We start from the raw sequence: 22498 nt of genomic DNA, 5'->3' as shown, positions 1-22498 counted from the left end.
AAGTTTATTTATATATATTTTTTTTCTCTCTTTCTTGCATTGTGCTGAAGATAGCCCTTGGACATAGGGCCAAAATATTCACAAAATTGATTTCCACTGTCTTGAAAAGTTTTTCCCTATTGTTTCAACTTCATATTTGTTTGTTATGGAAAGGCAGTTTGGTCTTCGTCGCTATTTTTATTCAAGAATGTATTCATCACACTAACTGGAAAATAACGCAAGGACAAGGTTTATGCAAATTACCAGCAAGCAGAGGACCGATTGGGAGGAGGGAGGCAAACACCCCATGAACTTATAAAAAAACTTTTTTTGATATTTCTTATGATAGCAATGGAAGAATACCCGCGCATATTTAATTTTTTTATATCTTCATTTAAAAAAGATTGAAAAATACTTTCTCTCTCCCTACATTTTCATAGACTGGCATCCTTGCTGGCAAAGAAAGATGATTAAAAATCTATGATATATAAGATTTGTCAATGGTTCTGTATCTTACTGTCGAAGCTAGTATGGATCGAGGTCTGCTTCAGCCAATGAATTTTGTGTTTGAAAGAACCCACCACACTTTAATTTATTTTATAGTTTAGGGTAATTTATGATTGCTTCTCTTTTTATTCGAAATGCATTTCCACAAATCTCTTTCCAAGAAGATTCCTTAAAAAAGACAAGCACAATTTATTGAGTTTTAGTCAAAGCTACCTGTTTCCGGATCAAATTTATGAGATCACTTTTTCACCCTCATCTAGGATAATCCCAAATTGAGGGCTAGACATTTTTCCAAAAAGAATAGACTGACAAAGCTTTTTACTCGCCCTATTTTCTTGTTCATTTTAAATGGGAAAGGGAGAGACCAAACTTACTGTTATGTGCTTCCTATTCAATTTGTTATATTGAAGTGGCTGTTGTGAAGAAAAGCAAATTGCCAATAGAAAAAAAGAGCAGCCATGTATTTGAGTTTCTAGCTTAAAGGAGAAATGAAAGGATTTGCTGGGTAAGCATTCAACAATTCTGGATGAAAGTATTAAGTAACAAATATAAAAAGAATAAAACCAAGCCTATGTGTTTTTATACATGGGTGGAATAGGAAAATACATCGAACCAAATGACAAACGCTTTTTAAAGCCAATTTGGCTAAGCCGACTAACTGAATTATGTGTAAGTAAATTTCAAACTGTTAAGAAACATCCCAAACATGTTGAAAATTTTCATCACAACAGAAACAATAATATTTTAATGACGGGTTTAAAGTTTTAAGATAGTGAAAAAACCTTTTTACTACAAAATTAATAATAAAAGTGGGAATATATCAGCTTCACTTCAAGAGGTCTTTATCACCGTTAAAAAATATAAATTAAATGCAAAAAGAAGCTTAAAAAACACCAAAAAAAAAAACAAAGAAAGCGTACAAAAACTATACATAAAATGAAAACAAAATTGTTCTCAATTTAAACGAAATCCAATCACATAACAATACATATTTTATATGTGAGTATCCTTTCGTCTTTCTTTCTGTTTTAGAGTGGTGTTTGTGGTTCTTTTTTCATAATTTTTTGAAGATAGTTTTTTGTTTCTTTTTTATTTTTTTTATTTTTTTACCTGTTCACAAAGGCTTCCCGATGTGAAGCCGAAAAATTCGAATTTCTATTATTAAATTTAAATTAAAAGGTTTTTTTTTTGTTTTGTTTCTATTGTCTTAAAATATTTTACCTGTTATTAATAAATTTTAGTTTCGATCGTAAATGGAGAGGCAGTGTGGTCTAAAAAATTATTTACCAGATTTTCTTTTCACATTAAAGCAAGCGTCGAGATTTTCTTTATAAGTTTCCCCATTGTTTATTATTGAATTTGGTCAATATAGCAGAATGAAGTTTGAGGCTATCATAATCATAAGGAACACAATCAAGTACATTTGGATAGATAGATAGTATAGATAAATAGATAGATAGATAGATAGATAGATAGTTTATCTTATCTCTGAAACGAAGAAATGAACCTTTTGGTAAAAAAATTGAGTTAGTAATCATAGATAACTTCGAAGACCACACTGCCTTTCCATGACGAAAGTAAAACAGTTGAAAATAGGGATGAAACCTTTTTATTGATAGTGAACAGATATAAAATTATTTAACTGGATATTTCGAACACATATACAGTGTTCATCATCAGCAGTAAAACTGCTGTTTATGTCCAGCTGCATTATCCAGGATATTTAATGCAGTAAATATCCAGTTAAATAATTTTATATCTATTCACTGTCAATAAAAAGGTTTCATCCCTATTTTGAACTGTTTTACTTTCGTTAGTAAATCATCTGTGGGATTACTAACCAACCACTAACAAATCACTAAATCACTTACAAAGATCATTAAGTAAACTTGGAAAAATCCATTGAGAAAAGTATATAGCTTCGTAGCATACCAGAGAGCTAAATCAACATTTTGAGCTTAATTATACTTTAAGATAAACATGCCTACTATTATAACCTTTTTGGTGTAACCTTTTTTGTCTGTGGTCTAAGATTGAGGGCCAGCCATTTTCACGAAAAACAAGAGCTAAAAGCTCATATGGCACGAGCTCTAGCAAAATTCTAAGAATCAATAGATTGATTTAAAAGGAAAATCAGAGGCGTAATTCCGGTGGGATTTAAAATAACAGCTCTGAGACACGCGTTCTAAATATCAAAATTAATTAAGATCCGATCACCCACTCGTAAGCTAAAAATACATCATTTATTATAATTTTTCCTCTCCCTTCAGCCCCCCAGATGGTCAAATAGAGGAAATCAACTTTATCAAGTCAATTTGTGTAGGTCCGTGACACACCTACAAATTTTCATCCTCCTAGCACGTCCAGAAGCACCGAACTCGCCAAAGCACCAGACCCCCCTTGACTCGCCAAAAGAGAACGGATCCAGTCGGGTTACATCAATCACGTATCTACAATATTTGCTTATTCTACCCACCAAGTTTCATCCCGATCTCTCCACTCTAAGCGTTTTCCAAGATTCCCGGTTTCCCCCTTCAACTCCCCCCAATGCCACCAGATCTGGTCGGGATTTAAAATAAGAGCTCTGAGATATGAGTTTCTTCTAAATATCAAATTTCATTAAGATCCGGTCACCCTTTCTTAAGATAAAAATACCTTAATTTTTCTAATTTTTACGAATTAACACACCCCTCCCCAGTAAACTCCCCCTAAGAGATCGGATTCAGTCTGGTTATGTTAATCACGTATCTAGTACTGGTGCTTATTCTTCCCACCAAGTTTCATCCCGATCTCTCCATTCTAAGGGTTTTCTAATATTTCCCGTTTCCCCTTGAACTCTCCCAATATCACCAGATACGGTCGGAATTTGAAGCAAGAGCTCTGAGACACGAGGTCCTTCTAAATATTAAATTTCATTAAGATCCGATCACCCATTCGTAAATTAAAAATACCTCATTTTTCAATATTTCCTCTCCCTTCAGCCCCCCAGATGGTTGAACCGAGGAAATGACTGTTATCAAGTTCAATTTGCTCAGGTCCCTGACACGCCTACAATTTTCACCGTCCTAGCACGTCAAGAAGCACAGAACTCACCAAAGCACTGGAAATCCCCCTCCCCCAACGCCCCCAAAGAGAGCGAATCCGTTCCAATTATGTCAATCACTTATCTAGAACTTGTGCTTATTCTTCCTATCAAGTTTTATTCCTTACTCTCCCCTCTAAGCGTTTTCCAAGATTTCTTCCCCCCCCCTCCAACCCCCTATGTCTCCAGATCGTATTCGAATTGAAAATGGAGCAATTGAAACATACTATCTTTCTATATATCAAGTTATATTAAGATCCGATCTCCTATTCGTAAGATAAAGATACCTCAATTTTCGAGTTTTCCAAGATTTCCGGTTTCCCCCTCCAACTCCCCCAATGTCACCGGACCTGGTCGGGATTTAAAATAAAAGCTTTGAATCACAATGTCCTTCTAAATATCAAATTTCATTAAGATCTGATCACCCGATCGTAAGTTACAAATACCTCATCAACCCTCCCCCTCCAAATCTCCCAAAGAGAGTGGATCCGTTCTGGTTATGTCAATCACGTATCAAGGACTTGTTTTTTCCCACCAAGTTTCATCCCGATCCCCCAGTCTAAGCGTTTTCAAAATTTCAAGTTTCCCCCTCCAAATCCTCCCCCCCCCAATGTCACCGGATCCGCTCGATATTTAAAATAAGAGCTCTGAGACATGATATCCTTCTAAATATCAAATTTCATTTAGATCCGATCACCTTTTCGTAAGTTAAAAATTCCTCATTTTTTCTAATTTTTTGAATTAATCGTTTTCCCACTCTCTCCCCCCCCCCTGATGGTCGAATCAGGGAAACGACTTTTTCTAATTTAATCTGTTTTGGTCTCTGATACGCCTGTCACATTTCATCGTCCTAGCTTATCTTGAAGTGCCTAAACTAGCAAAACCGGAACAGACAGACTGACAGAATTTGCGATCGTTGTATGTCACTTGGTAAATACCAATTGCCATTAAAACAGTCCAACATAGTCTCTTTTTTCTCGCCCCATTTTGTTTGTTTAAAATGGGAAACCAAAATTGTTATCATATGCTGCATTTTCAATTTAGTATATGGAAGTAGTTACTGTGAAGAAACAAAGATTGCCAACAGAAAAGTTCAGCAGCAGTAAATTTGACTTTTTGGCTTAAAGGAGGAATGAAATTGGCTTCATAGACTGGCCATAAAGAATTGTAGGTACTTATGTATTATGCCAAATGCACTCAAAGAGTGAAGTTAGGTTGTTCATAACGAAATATACCACAATATAGTGAAATTATAATAATTTACTTTATATAATAATATATTTTGGGCTGTATATTTGCATATTGGGGTGGTGGTAAAGTGACATAACCTAACCTTATCCCCCACTAAGGTGTAAATATATAGCCCCAATTGTACAAGTTCAATTTATTCTGTCTACCATCATTTGTCTTTGTGGCTATGAAACGGGTTTTCTCAGATCTTACATTTAGCAAACTTCTCGACTGTGTTTGGTATAATACATAAATACCGAATTGTATGGTTTTATGCCAAAGCTATTCACAAAGAAATTAAGGAAAAGAATAGAAAAGGCTCTTTTAGTCTTTAGCATAGGCGGATATAAAATATTCGCTCTTTGCGCTAAAGTTTTTTACTGTTTGATAAAGTAGAATTGAGAGAAAGAGTCGAACTTTAGCGTATAGAGCGGGACGTTGAGAAGGGAACAGCCCCTTTCATACACGGAGCAATTTCTGTTCGTTTTAAGTTTTAATGTCGCTCCTTACTTTCAGTTAAAAAAAAAACTTGTTTTTTATTTATTTAATAATAGTATTGAGCCAGTTACGAAAAGTCCTTTGAGGCAGGCTGCTAAAAACGCAAGGTTGGCTCTGAGAAATTGCATTTAATCGCTTTGTTCTGTTTTGTTTGAATAAACTTATCATCTCACGTCACTCTTTTTGTCAGTCCTGGTTATTAAAATTAAAAAAACAAGTTTCTTTTAACTGAAATTAAGGAGCGACATTAAAACTTAAAACGAACAGAAATTACTTCGTATATGAAAGGGGCTTCTTTCTCACCAACGCCCCGCTCTTTACGCTAAAGTTTGACTCTTTCTCTCAACTCTTCTTTTTAAAACAGTAAAAAACTTTAGCGTAAAGAGCGGGGCGTTGGTGAGAAAGAAGCCCCTTTCATATACGAAGTAATTTCTGTTCGTTTTCGCTCCTTACTTTCAGTTAAAAAAACTTGTTTTTTTTTTTTTTATTTAATTTCTGAACGTTTTTGAATCAATGCATGTTTTGGTTTTGGCTCTCCGCAGAGGAATAATTAAAACGAAATTTGCATATTTATTTTTTTTTTGGCTAAATGGCTTTCTCATAATTTTGATCGAATGATTTTGAGAAAAAATAGCGGGGGAGGAAGCCTAGTTGCCCTCCGATTTTTTGGCTAAATAAAAAGGCAACTAGAACTTTTAATTTTATACGAATCTTTTTATTAGTAAAAGATATACGTAACTTATAAATTAGCTTACGTAAAGTTTTAATGCTGCTCCTTACTTCCAGCTGAAAAAAAACTTTTTCATATTTATTTTTTCATTGTTTTTTTTTATAATGGTAGTAAATCCTGCGCTCCCTTCATGGAAATTTTCTTCCACCATGACAAATTCCGCGATGGAAAGTTCCCCAAGCCTATCCCCCTCTTCTCAACCCCTCCCCCAACCAAAAATACTCCTGAAAACGCCTGCACACTTCCCAATAACCATTACTAGCACTGGTCAAAGTTTGTAACTTGTAGCCCCTCCCACTGGGACTGTGGGGAAGTAAGTCGTCCCCAAAGACATAGTTATAAGGTTTTTCGACTACGCTGAATAAAATGGCTATCTCAGAATTTTGATCCGTTGACTTTGAGAAAATAATTAGCGTGGGAGGGTGCCTACGTGCCCTTCAATTTTTTTGGTCACTTAAAAAGGGCACTAGAACTTTTCATTTCCGTTAGAATGAGCCCTCTCGCAACATTCTAGGACAACTGGGTCGATACGATCAGCCTGGGGAAAAAAACAAAAAAACAAACAAACAAATAAACGCATCCGTGATCTGCCTTCTGGCAAAAAATACAAAATTCCACATTTTTGTAGATAGAAGCTTGAAACTTCTACAGTAGGGTTCTCTGATACGCTGAATCTGATGGTGTGATTTTCGTTAAGACTATGACTTTTAGGGGGTGTTCTAAAACAACGCAAATTTTCTCAGGCTCGTAACTTTTGATGGGTAGAACTAAACTTGATGAAACTTGTATATTTAAAATCAGCATTAAAATGTGATTCTTTTGATATAGCTATTGGTATCAAAATTTCACTTTTTAGAGTTTTGGTTACTATTGAGCCGGGTCGCTCCTTACTACAGTTCCTTACCACGAACTGTTTGATTTATTAAGCAACACAGAATGACATACAGATTGTCTCTGGTACAATTTCAATTTGATAATAAATGTTAAGATTTTCCTATTTAAAGCTTTTTTTCTACTGCTTTTTTTAATATTATACAAGTTTTATATTTGTATTTATATTTGCTAAATTCAGTGAATAGAAAGGCAGTATGGTCTAGGAAGTTATTTGTTAAGTAATTAAATATGAAACAAGAGTCTGACAAAGACAAATTGAAATCTTGCAATTATAGCTAAGAGCTCCTAAAAATAATACTTCGAACAAATAATATCGGTAACTTACGTTGAACTTTGGGGGATATACTCTGTTCTTTGAAACCTTTCAGCTCTGGTGAGAGCATACTTGCTTTACAGAGACATATTTCATCAGCTTTAAGCGCAACATTTCTGATATAAAGGCCATTTTTTTGAATGGCCTTTCAACTTTCAACATATAATATAGGTAACTTACGTTGAACTTTCAGGGATATTTTCTGTTCTTTGAAATCTGTCAGCTGTGGAGAGAACATACTTGCTTTACAAAGGTATATTCCGTCATCTTCAAGTGTAACATTTCTGATATAAAGGCCATTTTTTCGAATTTCGTACTTTGGACCTAAAAGGAATTAAACAAGAAACTAGAATTAGTCAAATATACAATTTTAAATCTACACCAGCAGGCAGAGATACAAAGCTTAAGACCAAAAATTAAAGGAGGGTGGTTTGGAGATCTGCTGGGGTAAAAAAAATACCAACACATTATTTGCAAAGTTAGTGTCCTAGAGCATTAAATAGAAAATTCAGGTTTTTTCAGAAAAACGAAATCAAACTTAATGTGAGCAGAAATTTATTACAACATACGAAGAAGCCCGCCATTCCCTCAACTCGTTTACAATAGAGGCATAGATAATCCATTCTTCCTTCCTCCACTCAGCATACCATTCTGTAAACTAAAGTTTGACTTAAAATTTCCTTGAGAATATTCTAGAATGCAAAAGTGTCATCAGTTGTTAATTTTTAACCGTCTTTTTCTTCGATTGCCTTTCTAAATACTTGAATAAAACGCACTATTGTTTAAAAAAATAGGAATGCAATATTGCAGAAAATGGCAAATGAACCATTTTGTAATATTATATCACTAATTCTATGATACAAGGATCCTCAGGGAAAATGCAAATAGATAACATTTGTCTGTGACCATCCTTATCAGGAAGAAAATAAAACTTAGAATTTTTTGCAGAATGGAGCATGAAAACTTCCCTCGAGGGTTTTCATAAATGTTGAATTGTTATTGTAATTTTCAGTGACATAAATCCTTTTTTAGATATATTTTCCTTTAAAAAAAAAAAAACTATGCTAATCCCCAGTAGCTTTTGATGGGTAATTTAAGACTATTAAATTTGGAAAACAGAGAATCAAATAGTTCGTGGTAACAAACTATAAGTGAGGAACGATGCGGCTCAATAGTTATTCAAACTCTATGAGCCAGAGTCTTGATAATAATAGATATATGAAAAGAATCAAATTCTGATACTTATTCAAAAATTTATTAAATTCATGAAGCTTATTGCTGCCCATCGAAAGTTACGAGCCTGAGGGATTTTTCCTGATTTGCGAGAAGAGGGACCCCCCCCCCCAGAAATCCAGTGATCTTAATGAAAATCACAGCATGAGATTCAGAATGTCAAAAAACCCTACTGTAGAGGTTTCAATCTCCTATATACAAAGCTGTGAAATTTTTAATTTTTTCTTTTTTTTTTGCAGGAAGCAAGATCACGGATACATTTTTTTCTTTATTTTTTTTTTCCGGGGGGTGATTGTATCGAACCAGTGATCCAAGAAGATGAGAAGAGGACTCCTTTGATCGAAAATTAAAAGTACTAGTGCTCTTTATAAACGACAAAAATATTGGAGTGCAGCTATCCTCTCTCCCACCCCCCTTTTTTATCCCAAATTGCTCGATCAAAATTTTGAAACAACCATTTTCTTCAGCATAGTCGAAAGATCTAATAACTATGTCTTTGAGGATGACTTGATCCCCCACAGCCCGGAAGAAGGGCTACTAGTTATGAACTTTTCCCATTGCCGACATATTGCTGACATCTAGTATTGGCTATTGGAAAGTATAAAGATATTTTCGGGGGGATTTTCTGGTGGTGTTGCTTAGGTGGGAGGATCTTTCCATGGAAGAGTTTTTGTCGGGGAAGGGATTTTCCATGGGAGGAAAGTTAGATGTTTCAGCATTAATTAAAAAACTATCAGATATAAAAATAAAAAACAAGCTTTTTCAACTGAAAGTAAAAAGGAAAATTAAAACTTAAAGCGAACAGAAATTATTACGTATATGAGGGGGTTGCTTCCTCCTCAGTAACTCGCTCTTTACGCTAAAAGTTTTTTTTAATTTGTAAAAAGCTTATTATTCTAAAGAATCGGTCTTTGTGTATCAGGAGTCATTCTTCAATAATCGGAACAGAAAGTAAAACTTTAGAGTAAAGAATGAGGTAATGAGGAGGGGGCACCCCCTTATATAGGTAATAATTTCTGTCCATTTTAATTTTCAATTTTGCTCCTTACTTTCAGTTGAAAAACTTGTTATTTTTATTTAATCAACATAAGAAATGGATAGTTTTTTTTGTATTTATATGCTGTTATCAAAATACATTTCTTTTATAGTTTCCTTCCTATTTACAAAGGTTGCTCTTTGCTTACTGCTCATTCCTGTGAGCCGCTTCGGTTCTGAATATGAACAGCATCAGTCTTTAGAATTTTTTAGTGTTCTAATATTTTCCTTTTTGGGAATTAAAAAGGAAATATTTAATTGTTGGCATTTTTCCAGTTTGACTCTACATTGAACTGTATTGGAGCTGTTAACGTGTATTTATAATGTGCTTGGTTATACCCGCCTCTTGAGTGTTGTGAGCATTACTAGTGTTCTCAGGCTAATTTACTCCGTTTCGAGTCATATAGATCAATTTATTTGCCGATTTTACTATATAACCACTTACTGTTTCTGTTCAGAGAAGCTTACAGCACAATGACTAATAAATAAGGAAGCGTTCATCTTGGCACTCGACACCTGTCGAGTTGCTTGTTTTTGCGTGCTACATGACCACTGATGTCTCAGTTTAACAAAGCATAAAGCGAAACTATTGATTGATATGCACATGTTGAACAATGTGATTTATTTTTAAATCACAATATTTGCACCCTAACTTACTTTATTTATAGTTGCATGAATGGGGTGCTTCTATTGTTGCTTACTTGATATGTGTAACGTGCGCAGCAGTTTGAATTAAAAGGTTTTGTGCCCAATCTTGTTCTGTGTTAATTTTAACGAATTGATTACTTGTCTGGTTGGATAACCACATAAGTACTGGTTCAGGTTCATTTTAATAATAAAATAAGTTACAAAATGTCCAGAGCCCGGCTGAGACGACAAATTCGTAATGCACGGGATGGAAAAAAAACTTTCTTTAAATAAATACAACATCCATACTTCACTACATGCAAATCAAACAAGTGTAATTAAACATATTCCCCCGTCAATTGCCTGGTCAACAGCAACATCCGTTGACGCGTCGAGCGAAAGAGACATAAAAATAAATGAAGGATACCAAGAACCCTGGAGAATGCCTAGGTCCAGTATAGATGGACTGGTGCTAATCAGTCCATTTCCCTGATAAAAAAGGAAAGAAGTAAAACTAATAAATTATAGGCAGGTGTTTAGTAGTGTGAATTGATAATCTCTGCATGCCACTGTGTGGAATTTTTTTTGTGTGGGTGGAATTACATGCGTGGTTGGTAATACCGCGATCTAGTTCCCAATAGAAAGAATTGTAAACTAAAACTATTGATTAATTTGTTCTTAAGAAGAAACACTTTTCTTGAAGCTAAACCAACTTACTTTTGTTCTTGATTTTCTCTGTTTTACGCAACAGCAAGGTATAAAAAATTCTTTTCAGAAGGCAAACTGTTCGCAGAAGTTTTCCTTCCATAGTTAAACAGAAAACATCCCTTTTTGTTTTCTTGCAAATTGGGAAAAAGTTTATGAGCTTCTTAGCCTTCCAATTTACTTCGGTGTACAATGGTTTCAAGCTTCCTTATAGAAACCCACAAGAAAGTTTGCTGTTTTGCTAAACTTTTATTTTAAAACTCTTGGATTAAATTTCAAACTTTAAAAGAGATGAGAAAATTCAACATATGCACAGGAAAACATTACGATGCCAGGAATAACTTTGGCAATTTTGTCGAGGATCCTGGATAGTGTGGTTGCTTAATGACACAAAGACTGAATTTACAGATGGCAGATGATGTAAGAAGCATATATACATAAACCATAGAGAATAACCTGACGAAAATTCCGAAAGTCGTTCCTGTGTTAGGAATTCTAGAAGTTAGAAGTATTAGTGTACAACATCGTCAAAACTTCAGTATAGTAAAAAACATGCAAGAATGCAAAAAACAGCAAGCTAGATGTCACAGCAGCATCAGATAATCGTAATATGATGGTAAAGAAAGATGCTTCCTTAGCTGTTTAATTTTGAAAATTGTGTTGTTGAAAATTTTAGTCTAAGCCAATACCGTAGGAAAACAATGGGATTACCAGACCATGACTAACATAGACTATGTGGATTATCCTGAATTACTTGGTAACTGTTTAGAGAATTGTGATGGCATTCCTCATAGCCTGAACAAACAAGGCTAAGGCGGGATCTAATATGAATGTAAAAGAAAGTATTTTAGAACATAGCTAATGAAGAAGAAGAAGGTGGATAGACGTTTATTAAAGCGATTGCTTAAGCATAATTTTAGACATAAAGGTAAGTGATGAAGACCCACTTTAGGCTAGGTCTGGGAACAAGGCGAATGGCAAAAATCTCCCACTTTAAGGGCACTCCGAATTTGAGTTTATCTCGCAAAATGGGACCTTGTGTCGTCAGTTTAGGTCAGAATGTTCTGCGGAATGTCGTCACGGAATTCTGAATTTAATGTCTGTTTAAAGTTTTATAGCCATCAAATTTGTGAAGCTCGAATAAGATTCTGCACCTTTGATATTTATTTTTTCTATTAAAAAGGGGATAACAGATCCCATTCTATGACCAAATGTATTTAGATTGGAATTCCAGGATATTCCACATATAATTGATGCAGCCATTGGATTACTTTAGGACATAGCACCAACCCACAACAAGAGCTAAGAACTCATATGGCACTTGTGACGAGGCGAGAAGAGCTAAGAGCCAAGAGATCATATGGTATGAGCTCTAACAAAATTCTATGGATCAATAGATTGATTTAAAAAGGAAAATAAGAGGCTTAATTCCGGTCAGGAATTAAAATAAGAGCTCTGAGTCACGATGTCCTTCTAAATATCAAATTTTATTGAGATCCGATCACCCGTTCGTAAGTTAAAAATACCTCTTTTTTCTAGTTTTTCAGAATTAACCCCTCCCCCAACTACCCCAAAGAGAGCGGATCCATTCCGGTTATGTCAATCATGTATCTAGGACTTGTGCTTATTTTTCCCACCAAGTTTCATCCCGACCCCTCCACTCTAAGTGTTTTCCAAGTTTAAGGTCTCCCCCTCCCAACTCCCACCCCCCAATGTCACCAGATCTGGTCGGTTTTAAAATAAGAGCTTTGAGACACGATATCCTTCTAAATATCAAATTTCATTGAGATCCGATCACCCGTTCGTAAGTTAAAAATACCTCATTTTTTCTAACTTTTCAGAATAATCCCCCCCCCCGCCCCCAACTATCCCAAAGAGAGCGGATCCGTTCCGGTTATGTCAATCATGTATCTAGGACTTGTGCTTAATATTCCCAAAAAGTTTCATCCCGATCCCTACACTCTAAGTTTTTTCTAAGTTTTAGGTTTCTCCCTCCCAACTCCCCCCCCCCAATGTCACCAGATCTGGTCGGGATTTAACATAAAAGCTCTAAGACACCATATCCTTCTAAATATCAAATTTCATTGAGATCCGATCACCCGTTCGTAAGTTAAAAATACCTCATTTTTTTAATTTTTCAGAATTACCCCCCTCCCCAACCACCCCAAAGAGAGTGGATCCGTTCCGATTATGTCAATCATGTATCTAGGACTTGTGCTTATTTTTCCCACCAAGTTTCATCCCGGTCCCTCCACTCTAAGTGTTTTCCAAGATTTTAGGTTTCCCCCTCCCACATCCCCCCCCAATGTTACCAAATCTGGTCGAGATTTAAAATAACAGCTCTGAGACACGATATCCTTCCAAACATCAAATTTGATTAAGATCTGATCAACAGTTCGTAAGTTAAAAATACTTCAATTTTTCTATTTTTTCCGAATTAACCACCCCCCCCCCTTCCCAGATGGTCAAATTGGGAAAATGACTATTCCTAATTTAAGCTGGTCCCGTCCCTGATACGCCTGCCAAATTTCATCGTCCTAGCTTACCTGGAAGTGCCTAAAGTAGCAAAACCGGGACCGACAGACCGACAGAATTGGCGATTGCTATATGTCACTTGGTTAATACCAAGTGCCATAAAAATGTATGACAAAAACAATTGAGTGAAGAGACAATAGAGTATATATATATATATATATATATATATATATATATATATATATATATATATATATATATATATATATATATATATATATATATATATATATATATATATATATATATATATATATATATATATATATATATATATATATATATATATATATATAATATGAAAAAAACTTCGTTTTCTTAAAGAGTTAAAGAGGCTGCGTCCCAAAGTCGAACCTTAAAACGTACAGGAATTAGAAGAGGCAGTTGGGGGGCTGCCGCCCCCCAAACCCCCAGCTTTTAAAGACTCTTTTGTACAGGATATTTGTTTTTTTGCTAACCCCCAGCTCTTGGCTTCGGAAAGGCCCTCTTTTAATTAACAAAAAATTGAAATGAATGAATAATGGAATAACTTCGAAAAATGTTAAACACAAGAGGACAGGAGAACCATTGCGCCGAAACTAGTAATTAGTAACAATGAAGTCCCCCCCCCAAAAAAAAACCTGTACAAAAGAGTCTTTAAAAGCTGGGGGTTTGGGGCGCGGCAGCCCCCCAACTGCCTCTTCTAATTCCTGTACGTTTTAAGGTTCGACTTTGGGACGCAGCCTCTTTAACTCTTTAAGAAAACGAAGTTTTTTTCATATTATTTCTGTACGTTTTTCTACAATCCATGGTGGATGTAATTTAATAATTCCTGTACTCCTCGTACAGGAATTAGGAGAGGAACTTGGGTGGCTGCCGCCCCCCCCCCCGCTTTTAAATCATTGTATAAAATAGAAAAAAAATAGATAGAATGACCGAAATGTTTCTTTTGCTCATAAGAAGCTAATATTCTGTTATCTCTCAAATGATAAGCTGTCCAGGTGTTATCAAAATTTTTTTGATGTTGTGAAAAAAAACCGCCCGTAAGGGACTTGAACCCTTGACCCGAGGATTAAAAGTTTCACTCTCTACCAACTGAGCTAATAACTTGCATGTGTGTAAATATAACTTCTCAGTAGCTTTTAAAAATTTCAAATTAACATGGGCTCTTATGGAGAGAACGTTAATTAAATAGCTAATGGGTGGTTTCTGGAAAACAGGGAAGGAGTTATCGGATCAAGCTGAAATTTCGCGGATAAGCTCCTGGGCCGTAGGGGACCTTAACTTGTGAATTTCAGCCCGATCGGACAACGTTAAAAGGGGTGGGGGGGTTGGAGGGTCGAAACTTTCGGGGGGTTAAGATTTTCCTACGAAACTTTCATGGGCACTTACTCGGAGAATTCCGCATCGAATGAGTCTTCGTACACCCAGATCCGATGTCGGATGTGACCTGTAGGCGTCTAGGAAAAAAAAGTAAATGAATTTTAAGTGGCTATGCGTGGTTTCTGGAAAACAGGGAAGGAGTTATCGGATCAAGCTGAAATTTCGCGGATAAGCTCCTGGGCCCTAGGGGACCTTAACTTGGGACAACCCGATCGGACAACGTTAAAGGGGGGCTTGGGTTGACAGGTCGAAACTTTCGGCCAGATTTTCCCCATGAAGAAAAAGTTGGAGGAGGATGAAATTTTGCAGGTTTCTTAGTTGGAGCTCGGGCTACGAAATGCATCCCTCCCCATCCGTCTGCGACCACTGGAACCGAAGATCGCTTAACATTGTCGTGTGTCGCCTCTTTATAGAGGCACGAGTGTGCCTCCTTGATATATATTAATTTTACCTAATCTAACTTAACCTAACCTAATCTAACTTACCTAACTTTAAATTTTACAATCATAGGTTACACAAGACTGAAAAAGCTGACTCGCAAAGCTAATTGAATCGAAGCAGAATCGAAAAAGAAATTTTAAACATTCATCGGTAAATGTCAACATTAACAAGATTAAGTAAAATAACAAATTCTTTCTACTGAAAATAAGGAGCAATATTAAACCTTAAAACGAACAGAAATTATTACGTATATGAGGGGGTTCGCCCCCTCGTCAATGCCTCATTATGATTAACGTAACTACACTTCTTGAGTGTGTTAGGTATAATACATAAGTACCAGTAATTTTCTTTCAAAAGGCCACAGACTAATAGAACCAATTTACGTTGTTTTTTAAGTTAATCACCCCCCCCCCCTAAAAAATGAACCAAGAGCCTGTGTATGTACCTGCAGTCCTTTGAGTCTGCAAGGCTATCGAAATATTCAAGACCCGACTTTGGAATATTAACAAAAATGATTACCTTGCCCTTTTGAATTATCGATACCGTTCTTTATAGGTAGGAATTTTTTCATACATTTCAGTTACAATTTTATCCTTATCTTTTGACAGAGATTCTTTGAATGACCTGCTCATCAAATTCATGAAAAACGTTTTAAATACGTATTTAAGTTGCGCATTTGAAAAGGCGGCCTTTGAAACAGGTGAGCAATAACTGGGGTCCGCGTTGTCTGTGCCCAAAGGACATGGGAACTAATTAAAAGTCAATAGTTAAGTTCATGAATGTAAAATCATCATTGATGACTATCACAGTGTAAAAATATTTTCCCTTTACTGTGCTGACTGCATAGATGACTGGAACAGTTACATCCGCAGGACTTTGCTTCTTAGGGAATTCCAATTTCGTCAGCAATAGTTACAGCTTAGGGGTATAAGCCTAGAGAAGGAAACATGTTAAGAAAACATTTCATAATACGCACAATAGCTGTAGCTAACACCTTTTGCATGGATCCCCTCTATACTTTACCGCCACCTTCCTCTAAAAAGCAAATATATAGTCCAAATTATATAAAACCAATGCATTCTGTCACCCATCATTTGCTTTCCGGTTCTTCTTTTAAACAGTTAATTCAATTAATAAGTACAAGGTATGAAACAAGAGGGACGCATTGGGAGAATAGAGGGGAAATATATAATTTCGACTGTATATTTACACATTAAGGGGGGGGGGTAAATATAGGGAGTTCCATGCAAAATCTGTTTGCTACAATTGTTATGCATATTGTATTCTTATCATGCTTCCTTCTCAAACATGTTTCCTTCTTAACTCTTAAGTTAAAAATACCTCACTTTTCTAATCTTTCAGAATTAACCCTCGCCCCCACTCCCCCAAAGAGAGCGGATCCGTCCCGGTTATGTCAATCACGTATCTAGGACTTGTGCTTATTTTTCCCACCAAGTTTCATCCCGATCCCTCCACTCTAAGCGTTTTCAAAATTTTAGGTTCCCCCTCAATTCCCCCCAATGTCACCCGATCCAGTCAGGATTAAAAATAAGAGCTCTAAGACACAATATAATTCCAAAATTCAAATTTCATTAAGATCCGATCACTCCTTCGTAAGTTAAAAATACCTCATTTTTCTAATTTGTGCAGAATTAACCCTCCCCAACTCCCCCAAAGAGAACGGATCCGTTGCGGTTATGTCAATCACGTATCTAGGACTTGTGCTTATTTTTCCCACCAAGTTTCATCCCGATCCCTCCACTCGAAGCGTTTTCCAAGAATTTAGCCCCCCCCCCTCAATTCCCCCCAAGGTCATCAGATCCAGTCGGGATTTGAAATAAGAGCTCTGAGACACAATATTCTTCCAAATTTCATTGAGATCCGATCACTCCTTCGTAAGTTACAAATACCTCATTTTTTCTATTTTTTCAGAATTAACCCTAGCCCCCCCCCCCAACTCCCCAAAACAAAGAAGTCCGTTCCGGTTATGTCAATTATGTATCTAGGATTTGTGCTTATTTTTCCCACCAAGTTTCATCCGATCCCTCCACTCTAAGTGTTTTCCAGGTTTTAGGTTTCCCCCTCCCAACTCCCCGCCCCCGTCACCAGATCCGGTCGGGATTTAAAATAAGAGCTCTAAGACACGATATCCTTCTATACATCAAATTTCATTGAGACCCGATCACCGTTCTTAAGTTGAAAATACCTCTTTTTTTCTAATTTTTAAGAATTACTCCTCCCCCCAACTACCCCAAAGAGAGCGAATCAGTTCCAATTATGTCAATCACGTGCCTGGGACTTGCGCCTATTTTTCCCATCAAGTGTCATCCCGATCCCTCCACTCTAAGTGTTTTCCAAGATTTTAGGTTTCTCCCCCTCCAACTTCCCCCAATGTCATCAGATCCGGTCGGGATTTAAAATAAGAGCTCTGAGACACAATATCATTCCAAACATCAAATTTCATTAAGATCCAATAACCCACTCATAAGTTAAAAATACTTCATTTTTTCTATCTTTTCCAAATTAACCGCCCCCCCCCCCAGATTGTCAAGTTGGGAAAACGACTATTTCTAATTTAATCTGGTCTGGTTGCTTATACCCTTGCCAAATTTCATCGTCCTAGCTTACCTGGAAGTGCCTAAAGTAGCAAAACCGGGACTTTAGGTTTCTCCCCTCCAACTCCCCCCAATGTCACCAGATCCGGTCGGGATTTTAAATAAGTGCTCTGAGATACAATATCATTCCAAACATCAAATTTCATTAAGATCCAATTACCCGCTCATAAGTTAAAAATACTTCATTTTTCTATTTTTTGTGAATTAACCGGCCCCCCACTTCCCCCCCCCAGATGGTCAAATCGGGAAAAAGACTATTTCTAATTTAATCTGGTCTGGTCCCTGATACGCTTGCCAAATTTCATCGTCCTGGCTTACCTGGAAATGCCTAAAGCAGCAAAACCGGGACCGACAGACCGACAGACAGACAGACAGACAGACAGACCGACAGAATTGGCGATTGCTATATGTCACTTGGTTAATACCAAGTGCCATAATAAATTACACAAACAATTATTCTAAAACGGTAGCTTAATGAGGCATGAGCTAATGATATAGAATAATTAGCACAAGATAATGAACAATTAAAGTTACTGTGAGAACACCACTCATATCATGACAGTGTACTACTTCCAGTCACATATATCTAGACAAAGACTATATCCATGGAACTGCCAAAAGGGATTAGAGAGTAGACGGCCAAGACTCGGTTGGGATGAAATTAGAAAAATTTCCACCTGCTTCCCACTTTAGATTGGGTGTGTACCTGGTGCAAAAAGAGACCGTATCTTCAAAATTGATTCTTTAAGTTGCAACAAGGGAGGAAGAGAAAGGCTGGACACCAAAGACTCAGCAGGGATGTAATTAAAAAGTTTGGATGTAATTACAAAAACATTTATATCCTTGAATTCCTTGGAGTGACCAAAGCAAAGGTGTGTAATAGGGTGTAAGGAAGGAGAAGTGTCCACTGATGCGTTGGGGCCAGGTGGCTTAAAGCAACCGAAATTTTGTAAAAGTGAAAAAAAAGACTGGGTAGAATTTTGGAGCAACAACTAGGAATAACAACTTTCTCAAAATAGAAAAAGAAAGAAAATCAAACATAAGTAGAATAAAAACACAAATGGCACTTAACTGGAATGTATGTTTAATGCACTACATTGCTGCTATTGTGTCTCCCAGAAGAAAAAAAGGAAAGAACCAATCTGAATGTACAAAATAAACCGAAAACTGGACAGATGGCAGTCGTACAGATTTGATTAATCGATACGCTATGATCCATAATATTACGTATCGCACTTATTTGTAATCCAAAAAATTTTAGACAATATTTTTTATTTTAGACCGCTTTTTTTCTTCTTTTTATTTGTAAAAAAGTTAAAAAGTGGAATTAGCGCACAGAAACACTACCGTTAAACTGTTAGGAGCCGTAATTAACAAAGGTTTTATATAATTTATGGATGAAAAACTAATTAAATGGGAAGTAGAACATAAAAACAAACATGTTTTCTGGACTAAAATGTAGATAAATTGTACAAGACAAAAACAAACAGGTTTTCTGGATCAAAATGTCGAAAAATTTATTTTGCCCACGATTTTTTAAATATAGTAGCTGTGAAGTTTCAGACGAAATACTGAAGATTTTGAATATGGGTTTCGAAAAAGTGGAAGTATTTAGTGATTTTTGAAAACTGTAATTAAACCCCTTTATAAGAAAGCTTGTAAGAGTGAGTAAAACAATTAAAGAGGCATTGGGATTGATTTCTGTAACCAATCTCCCATTCTAATGGATTTAAAGAAAAATTCCTTGGTCTGGGCAAAGGAGACCAAGTTTTGGAATAGAACTTATATATTTGCTAATGATTCTAGATTGATTTAGTCATTTGGATAAATTTTGATACATGATCAATGAAACAAGTGCTTTTTACGCCAAGAGTAACAGAAGATTTGATATATTAACCAGAGGCCTAGTAGTTTCTCGGTATTTAGTAATTGATACATCAGAGAATGCAGCAGATTAAGTATATTCAGTTATTTCTAAATTTTTAACTTTTTTGGTTTTTTCTCTGAGTTTAAAAAAAATGGATTTTCTAATAATATACCCGAACATAAACGTTAACAAAAAAATTAGCAATTTACATTTTGCATTAATGTTGGTTTATTTACGACCGATTTTATTTTAGACAGCTGAGTTGTTTGAGAGAAAAGTTCAGAATAAGATAAAAATGCAGTATTAAAATACTAAAGGCTGTTCGTTCGTGTGTAAAATGAAAAACTGATTAAATGTAAAACAGAAGACGAAAACAAAGAGGCTTTCTAGGTTACAATATAGAAATATTCCCCTTGTCAAGGTAATCCGCCTCCCTCAATATTGGATTTCCGAAATAGTTCCACCTGCTGCGCAGGGGGGCTTTCCTATTATTTAAAGATTAAAACTAGAATTCATGTATGATTCTAAGTTGATTACTTTTTATAGTATTTTGATCAAAGCTACTCTGAGTGATTGATCAAATCGGGGCTGATTGTGTCAGAACCAAATGGGGAAAAGTTACTGATGCGTATATAGAAAATGAATGCAGTGTTGCCCGATAAAGAATGATGGATTGGAACATTTTCATTGTTTTTTCCTGAATTCCTGGGGAAGAGATACTGATAATTAATGGTGGTTGTTAATGTGACAGAAGAGTAGAAAAGGACTAGTATTGTTCATTTCTGAATAATTTTTGTTTTCTCGTAATTCTTGAGTTTTTAGATGTATTATTTTTAGATGAGTTTTTAGATATGCATCTTAGATATGATATCTGCGTTTTATTTTCACTTTTTTATGCAGGCTTCACGGCTCCTTGACAAGTGATGATATACCCCTAGTCCATGTACTTACCACAATAATTACTTTTAAGGTGTTTATTATACCTTCTCTTGAACGCGTCAAGAGAAGGATTTTCCAGGATTACACCTACAGGGAGGTCATTCAGTATGGCGACGGATCGTCGAACGAAAATTGTCTTCAAGTGTTCTTGGCGGGGTGTGCCCTGCACAAAGTAGTCCTGTCGAGCTGTACTTTGGTATCTGATCGCAAAGCCTCTACCCTATCTTGAAAAGGTCTTTACATTTCTTAGATGGAAGGCAATGCATGTATTTATAGAACACAGACATTAAAGACACGTCAAATCGATTTTGGATTGACTGCAGGGGTTTGGTATCAGAGTTGCTTGAAATGGCTGTACGAACTGCTCAGTTTTGGACACGGTGAAGAAGAGCGACGTGGCTTTTTGGAACGCCAGGAGAGAGAGGACATGCATATTCTTTGCCTGGTCTGATACATGACGTGAATAGTATCGAAATGTACTTGTTTGGGAGGAGGCTTTTGAATATTGGGATTACTCCTATTTTCCGGGAGCAGATCCTTTGAATATGGAGCTTTCTTGCATTGGAATTACACGATCTTAATACTACTTAAAATTTGTTGCTTTTATAAGTATAATAATTGAGGATTTTTCTTTTTTTTGCTTCGATAAGTTACTTTTTTTCTCCTGAAAAGATTGTTATAAAAGTCAGTGAGCAGACCCCTCCCCTCCAAAGTGAAACAGTGCTCAAAATAAGTTTCATCCATTTTAAATTCCTCATTTCTTTACATTTCTTTTTAATTGATAGGGTAGTGTAATTTAAGAAATTATCTAACATTAAACTATTTTTCAGAAATTTTGGGATCTTGCTCTGTGAGATAACAAATAGCATAGTAAACTATTAAAATGTTCTAATAGCAGAAACGAGTAAAATAATGAGATAGTAGTCTTTCAAAAATTCTACCAGAGAGGATCGTCTAATCTAAATGAATTATTCTCAGAGAAATCCAAGGGCACATCTGGTTTTGAATAATTTCAAAAAATACCTTACTATTTAAAGAAAGTATGCTTGAATGTAATTGCAATGGCAATGGTAAGAGTATGCAGAAAAAAAAACAGTGAATGGGGTCAAGTTCTTTGCCCTAATTATACGTTAGATTAGGTCTAGGACAGAAATAATATTTGAATAAAAGAAATATTGCATTTAATACTTTAATAAGCGATCTGTTCCAAATATAATAGATGGTTCTGTCACAATTGTATTCTAGCCCCCACCCTCTTCCCTAAGGGGGCAGATAGCCTAATTTATATCTCTAGGCAACATTCGAATGAAACTTCACAGATTTTGAATAAGACGGCCCAAAACTGCAGCTTTAATGTTTCAACGAAAGCCGACGGTTTTGCCATCATTCAGTAGATGAGATTCTGCTGTATCTATCTAGCAAATTACATTGTTTGAACTTAGTTGTTGATTTTTTGGAAAATAATTTTGAAAAGTTATGAAAAACATAAGAAAGCAGGAATATTATCATATTTCTAAGAAAACTTAGATCATTCTCTAAGAGGAACGTTTAAGTAATGTTATGTATGATTATGGCTCTAACAAAAATCCCGGGAACTTGAGCCTGGAGACTTGTCCCAGTTAAAGATTAAATAAAAAACAAGTTTTTCTAAATGAAAGTAAGAAGCAACATTAAAACTTAAAACGAACAGAAATTACTCCGTATATGAAAGGGACTTTTCCTCCTCAACGCCTCGCTCTTTACGCTAAAGTTTGACTCTTTCTCTTATCTCTACTTCTTAAAACAGTAAAAAACAAAGTTTTACAGATTATGAGAAAGCGTTCGATTCTGTCGATAGAAGAGCTTCAGCGAAGGTCTTATCCTTGTATGGTATACCAGACGTATTGTGATGTTCTATCCCCATTTA

The 22498-nt window shown here is 35.8% G+C and overlaps 1 protein-coding gene and 1 long non-coding RNA gene across 3 annotated transcripts in view; one reads left to right on the top strand and one right to left on the bottom strand.

Moving 5' to 3' along the window:
* LOC136027510 (uncharacterized) overlaps positions 1-10247 on the top strand; it is a 43864-nt gene extending 33617 nt beyond the window's left edge. For both annotated transcript variants that reach the window (XR_010617614.1, XR_010617613.1), the window contains one exon: positions 9778-10247. This is a non-coding gene — a long non-coding RNA (uncharacterized LOC136027510). The remainder of the gene's footprint in view (positions 1-9777) is intronic.
* The window catches only part of LOC136027509 (neural cell adhesion molecule 2-like), a gene marked incomplete at its 3' end in the record, with an annotated part of 154758 nt that overhangs the window by 72161 nt on the left and 60099 nt on the right, over positions 1-22498 (bottom strand). The window contains 1 exon segment of the mRNA XM_065704824.1: positions 7414-7557. Within this exon segment, the coding sequence (XP_065560896.1) occupies positions 7414-7557 (144 nt within the window).

Source organism: Artemia franciscana, chromosome 5, assembly GCF_032884065.1.
Source record: "Artemia franciscana chromosome 5, ASM3288406v1, whole genome shotgun sequence".
NCBI classification, from domain to species: Eukaryota; Metazoa; Arthropoda; class Branchiopoda; order Anostraca; family Artemiidae; genus Artemia; species Artemia franciscana.
Note: the sequence above shows the minus strand (reverse complement) of the source record. Positions and strands in the feature narration are given on the sequence as shown.